At 42.0% G+C, this 6487-nt stretch overlaps 1 protein-coding gene across 1 annotated transcript; it reads left to right on the forward strand.

The window, feature by feature from the left end:
• Positions 1–1357: 1357 nt before the first annotated feature.
• Positions 1358–6262, forward strand: LOC119161396 (antimicrobial peptide microplusin). Its single transcript, XM_037413835.2, has 5 exons — positions 1358–1610; positions 3306–3367; positions 3853–3942; positions 4826–4852; positions 6024–6262. Exons 1-5 carry the CDS (start codon positions 1535–1537, stop codon positions 6099–6101), a joined length of 333 nt encoding a protein of 110 aa, XP_037269732.1. The 5' UTR covers positions 1358–1534; the 3' UTR covers positions 6102–6262.
• The last annotated feature ends 225 nt before the right edge of the window (positions 6263–6487 follow it).

Consider the following 6487-nt stretch of genomic DNA (forward strand, 5'->3'; position numbering starts at 1 on the left):
TTACGCATCTGTACGGAATTCTCGGGCGGTGACTTTTTTCTCTTTTCTTAATATTTATTTGGTACTGTCCTTTGTTTAGCTTCGCCCAGCATGGTGTAGCTAGCCGGTTAGAGAACTGGCTAATGCTGTTTTTACTTCAATTATTTGCTCCCCGTTCTCCTTATTTCCAACAATAGGAAACATGCAAATGCTACAAAATGCAGTGACAGCTGTCTCGATTTTAAGAACCCTACGCCTTCAAATTAATTTACCAAAAATGGCGCATATTTTGACAGAAAAACCTAAAATCGGGTACTCTCACTTTGTTGTACTAATCTTTTTTTCTTGTACTCATGAGAAGTTAATCCATGCATTGCCGAGCACTATTTTTTATGTTATAATATGCTAAAACTTCCAACTCCAACTACCTCGGCATAGTTGATGATTGATATGTGGGGTTTAACGTCCCAAAACCCCTATATGATTATGAGAGACGCCGTAGTGGAGGGCTCCGGTACCTCAGCATAGTTAAGAAGGACTATAGCGTAGAAAGAATGTCTAGGCCAGTGAACAGAGCCGCGTTACTGAACTTTTTCTTCTAGCACTCTGTGCTAGTCAATAACAAAAAAAGCCCATTGCAACGCTGCACCCATGCACTGCATAATAAGCAGTTTCACCGCACTTGCGAGAATAAGAAAAGAGCAAAGGAAAACAAAACGTGCAAGGACCGAAGAAAAAACTAGTGATAAACCAACGTAACTTGCCATTAGCGTATGTGCGGCGCCACAGACTCGGTCTGCCACCATGGAGACCTTCATGCATGCCAGCCGAGAACGATCTTCCCACATTTGTCGTGAGAAAAAAAAAAAGCAGGAAAGGCAGGAGAAACATCGTGGGGAGGGGGGGGGGGGGGCTCTTAAGCTGCAGGCGAAGAGGACCGAGGCGCTTTAGAATAAGCTACCAGGAAATATGAAGAAATGGCGAATCTACATTAATGAATTAAAGAAAAGTAACTATACACAACGCAATGCTAAACTTCAGTGACTATTACTCAGCACATAGACCATGAACCATGTTTCTCAGTCAGCCGGCGGATCTCGAAGGAAGGAACCACACGAGGTTAATTTCACGGCGTCGTGCAACGAATATTGCGAACAGCGAGAAACAGCGCGCGCGTCTTCGGTGGCGAGTGGTTTGTGTCCTTGATTTTCTCACGTACACGGCAGCAGTTTTCTTATGCGTTGAGGGCTGCTTCCTGCGCGTGAGCATCAGAAAGAACGGAGGGCTGTTGTTGGCAGCGTCAGTGGTCACACGTGCACTTTGCAAACCTGACGCCACGTCTGACCAAAAGAGTAGAAAAAGCTTCGTTATTGCTCGTTTTCGTGACGTCTGTCTGGCACCTCGTGTAGGTAACAGGTACCACGTGTTGCAGCAGCAATTGGACAGCGTTCTTTGCAGTATAAATAGGGACGCTGTTTCGACTGTCCGCACCACTCACCACTTTCAACCTTTTCGATTCAGTCGTGTTCATACAGCGAAGAACAAGAGAGTAAACATGAAGGCTTTTGTGGTCTGTGCCCTGCTTGCAACGTTCGCCGCTGTGAGCTTCGCCCACCATCTCGAGCTCTGCAGTGAGTATGCAGGATGCTTCAAGGTGCATCGACTCAAATATTCCATCTTTATATGCTGCTTGGTGCACGTAATTGTTTGATTGCATTCTTCTACATAATTTAACGGCCAAAATGTTCATTACCGCGTAAAATGTCGTAATTTTGCAATGTTTCAGCAGAGCGACACCATTCACGCTGTTGAACGTCAAAAGTGAAATCTGCACTGTAAGAAGTAAAGGAGGAAAAGAGGCATCTAGGTTGCTTCTTTAGAGGAGTAACTAACTTGCCACACCCATTGCACCATTTTGGGAGTAACTGCGAAGGAGTAACCACGCTCTCGCGGTTACTTCTCAAACGCGCAACTGTTAGCAAAAAAAAAAAAATCAGGTTTTTTGTTTGCTTAACCAGCCTTTCGAACAGCGTGCTGGCATTTGATCAGATTTACAATAAATATACAAGCATCACAATCACAAATAAATTTTGAAAAATTTGCAGCAAACACAGGGGATTTTAACACACAACCACTCAGCCAGCATACGCGTACACTAACCACTGCACCACACCACGCTTAGGCACCGTCTGAAAGGAAACAAGCTTGTGTAGGCACCGATGGGTGATTTGCGCATGACGCGAACATTTTTGCAGTTACTCCGAAAAACGGGCGCTTTACCCCGCAAGGAGGAAAGTGTCCCTTTTTGCCATGCCGTGTGCAACCTTTTGCAAGCATTCTGTCTTGAGGAGGAGCGAAGAGCCCTTTTCAGGGGTAACTGCGCAGTTCCTCCACAAAACTTTAAAGAGTAACTGTAGCCCTTTTGAAAATGGCAGTCATGTTTATCTAGATGTACCACATTCGTGACCTCCTATTTTGTATTCACAAAGTGATTGATTGCATAAGCGTTGATTTCGGAGCCATTTGGTGACCCACTGTAAAGTCATTGGGCGGACTGCAGTACGACAGAGAACTGTTGATGGTCAAATACATCAGGCAAGCCAAATACGCGATACATGCATTTCATCAATTACCACACATGTGTTAATGTAGTTGCGCTGACGGCTAAGAAAAATGCTTTCTTACTAGGTGTTATTATGTATGATAAATTTACGTTTTTTACGTGACGATTTTGTCTGTTACATCGCTTTCATACCCACTCCGCTTTCTTGAAAACCTTACATTAAACTTCGATTATAAGCGATCGTCTGTTCTGTCTCCAACGTCACTTCCTGCACTGTTTTGCACTCAACGACATTGCAAATATTATACTTGGATACAACAAGAACTTAGGTACAGATATGCGCCGCCAAGAAGACGGAAGTGCGGTAGCCGAACACCTATGTGACTTAAGCATTAATCCTGCTGGTGCACTCAGCAGTGTTGCCCGCAGGCGGAGTCACCGACAGTCCGGCCAATCACAGCAGTCTCGACTGCGCTCTTGTAGATGCAGGTTTTTGTGCACTCGCCTCTGCGGAAGAAATGACGCAGACTTCTAAAGTTGTATAGGAGTCCACTTGCCGCCACTCCTCTATTATGCTCATGACTTGCCCTTCTAGCATTTACGTTTTCAACGGTGGGCATGTTCGAGTTGACATGCTCCCTTGGTGCGCCAATGCTGGAACATAGAAAGCAATTTTCACTGATCTTTGAAATATGCACCCGTGTCCTTATAAGGTTTATCTGTCTATACTACTGACCGAAGTGCCCGGTTTTCTTCTGCGCAGAGAAACAAGACGATCAGCTGAGAACTGAACTCCAGTGCATTGGGCTGCATATCTCAGCAGAGGTAAGACAGGAACTACACGCACATAGAGCGAAGCTTGTGATTAGATTGCCACTCCTTCTTCCTCTTTCAATCTCCCCCATCCTGTTCCCATGTTTAGAATAACAAACTCGTTATCCTGGACTGTTTAACCTCCCCGCCTTTCCTTCTCTAGTATTTTTGTCTTGTGGCTCGAGAATCGTTTTACACATTTTTCGTTCACTTCTGTTTACCATACCCTGCAGTTTCGGCAAAAAACTTTACCTAATTGTACGCAGTGAGAGCTGTCGGAAATGCATGTCATTCGAAAAAAAAAATAAACGAAGTGGTGGCTATCTGCAGGTGATGTGAATCATTTGCCTTGTTTTTCTGTGAGTTGAAAATATCTAAATGTCAGATGTGTATACAATCTTGTGTGGGTTTTGGTGTACATGTGTACGTGTGTGTGTGTCTGAGAAATTCTCGTAACGTGCGGCCATGTAAACTGATCCCTTGATGGTATGTTGCAGGCGAACCAAAGTTTTAACAAGGCATTGAAAACTCTCGGCTGCAAAGACTGGAGCTGCGTTATCCGGAAGTTGTGCGTTGGAAACGACCTTGTGAGTGATTCTTTTTCTGTCGGTACCAAGTTATCTTTTCATACACTTCTTTTTCTTCACGTTTACATTACAATTATTTCTAATAAGATCTCATGTACTTCTCTTGGCATCAATGTCTGTTAGTTCTCAATAATAATGGGCGTAATAAACAAAATGGGCCCTTAAATTTACATTCTTGCCTTCTTCTTTATCGGGCTTTTTAACACCCAACAGCGAAGCCAACGCATCAGGTTCCAGGTAATAGCGTGCAGTCGTTGAAAACTTCTTGGTTATAGGAAGTCCCAAAGACTAAATTCCCATATTTGCTGAACAGCAGGCAACAGTCTATATACATTATATTCTTCATGCAGGATTCAATACGACCATTCTTATTGCCCATGTTTAATGATAAAAACACATTCTATTAAAGTTGCATGTTACCTTTAACGTGCGACAGCACCAATGTCTGTGAAAAAGGAATAAGCGTAAAGGAAGAAGAAAGGAAACCGTATTAGTTGTCCTAATGCAACGTGGCTAAAGACACCACACACGTCAAGATGAACGTAGAGGCGTTAGTGAGAATCTACAGTGTTTTTTTATAAAGTAAATATTGTCGGTGAAAAATGAGACACGGAATGGCAAAATATACTTAACCGAATGTTCTTGCTAGATATTTTAACGTTAATGTAGAAGAACCATAAACGACAAGTACAGTTTACTAAGAGAAAATAGAATTTCCCAAACTACACGATTGTTTAAAAATGTGAAATCTTTGGGTAAATACCATTTCAACTTTGACATAACAGTGAACCGTCAAATATCAACGGAAGTGTAATCGTGTCGTAAAATGTTCGCAGTGCGTGCGCAAACCTACAAAAACTTTTCACTCTCTTTTGTTCAATAGGAAGCTGCCATGGCGAACCATTTTACGGTAAGTGTTTATTTCATAAAAATAATGTTACTTTATAGAGTCGCCTGTACGAGGATCATAGGTATTCATACCAAGCATGTCTGTAAGTATGACCCAGTTTATTTTACAGCGTTACTGTGATGTTTCCGTAAAAGAACCAGTACTGAGGGCTGAAGTGGAAGACTTGGGTTGCAATGTAAGGGTTGTATCAAGCCGCTATAACAACTACAACGTAATGATAATATGTTTAAATAATAACATTTCGATTTGCTACGGCATAGACTTAATTCGAATGTGCGGTAGTCCTTACTTTAATCATTCGCAGGACTAAAAGTACGCGTGGATCTTTTGGCTGCACTAAGTCATCTTTAATTAAATGTGCGCGCATGTTTTATAAAAGAAGGGGGGCAGAAATTTTTGTTTTTGTCTTTGGGTTAGTTGCCAATGTCTGATTGTAGCTTGACAATGTAGAACCCAGGCGCGCTAGTACTTATAATGACTGAATATGAGTACTCATATATGCGCTGCCAAGTGTTTGTATGCAGGGAGTAAGCGCTACATGAAAGTGTAAAGTTAATAAATGCATGTTGAAATAGCTTTGAAGACACCATGCGTGACATGCTTAATTTAGCCAGTGTAGACAACTGAATTCAAGACCACAAACTATCTTTTTATGAAGTGTTTGGCTCAGCTGTATTTTTAAGAGGAGTCTTTGCTGGCCTAGTTGGTGCTTGCTTAAAGACGGGAAATAAGTGTGCATGAATTAGCATATGAATTAGCCTCTTTGTATTTCTTCTAACTCACAGCTGCATTATGTCTTTAGGTTCAGCCATCACCCGCTATTTTACTGTCTTTTCGGCGTGATTTTTATGCCACATGGTGGACGTCAGTTTGCTGTCTTCATTCTTCGGTCATTCACTGTGTTTGTTCTGTAGGGTATGCTGCTAACCTTCGTGGGTTCTGATTCACAATACTTGCATTTTTCATGCCATCTCGTAAATTCAATAAACGCGCGGAACATTGTTACATCATAACTAAATGCGAAGATTGTATTTGGTCAAATTAGCATTACGTAAAAATATAGTGATAACAACATGAAGAGGACGTGAATGGCTAACTTGAATTGCTTGACGGGATATCGAATGTTGTAAGTAAGCCCGATGGCATTCTCTTTTTGTCCTTTTCTTTATAGAAATCTCAAATCTCGGAAATACACAGTGCTTCCACAGTTTGCGATCCAGAGGCTGGTCACCACCATCACCACCACTGAAAGAAATTCGCTCCAAGTAAATTGAAGAACTGAGCCCTAGACGTGTTGACAGTTCCTATACTGCTGCAACGTGCTTAATCACAGGCTCCTGGCAGCTTCATGTTCTGGCGTAGCCTTTTATAAAATTATGACGAAGACAAATAAACATTTGTTTCTCTGAACATTTGTTCAATCTTTTTAATGGGCGCATTGCTTCACGTAGCCAGCTCTGAACTTGAAAGACTGAGCTTTATATCAAAGATCAACGAGGGCAGAGGTATATTGCTGACAGTCATATTCACTTACTGGAAAGAGCTTTTTAAGTTTGATTGGGCGAATGGCAAAACGTAACTACGCAAAATTATAAATTCTTGTTTACAGAGAATAGGCATTTACAGCAAGCGCTG

This window comes from Rhipicephalus microplus, chromosome X (genome assembly GCF_043290135.1).
Source record: "Rhipicephalus microplus isolate Deutch F79 chromosome X, USDA_Rmic, whole genome shotgun sequence".
Classification (NCBI taxonomy): Eukaryota; Metazoa; Arthropoda; class Arachnida; order Ixodida; family Ixodidae; genus Rhipicephalus; species Rhipicephalus microplus.

Bases quoted from the DNA above. Each gene is read 5' to 3' on its own strand.
- LOC119161396 (XM_037413835.2), top strand. From the start codon at position 1,535: ATGAAGGCTTTTGTGGTCTGTGCCCTGCTTGCAACGTTCGCCGCTGTG. The intron at 3,943-4,825 runs GTGAGTGATTCT...TTTGTTCAATAG, and splicing joins TGTGCGTTGGAAACGACCTT to GAAGCTGCCATGGCGAACCA. The intron at 4,853-6,023 runs GTAAGTGTTTAT...TTTTCTTTATAG, and splicing joins CCATGGCGAACCATTTTACG to AAATCTCAAATCTCGGAAAT.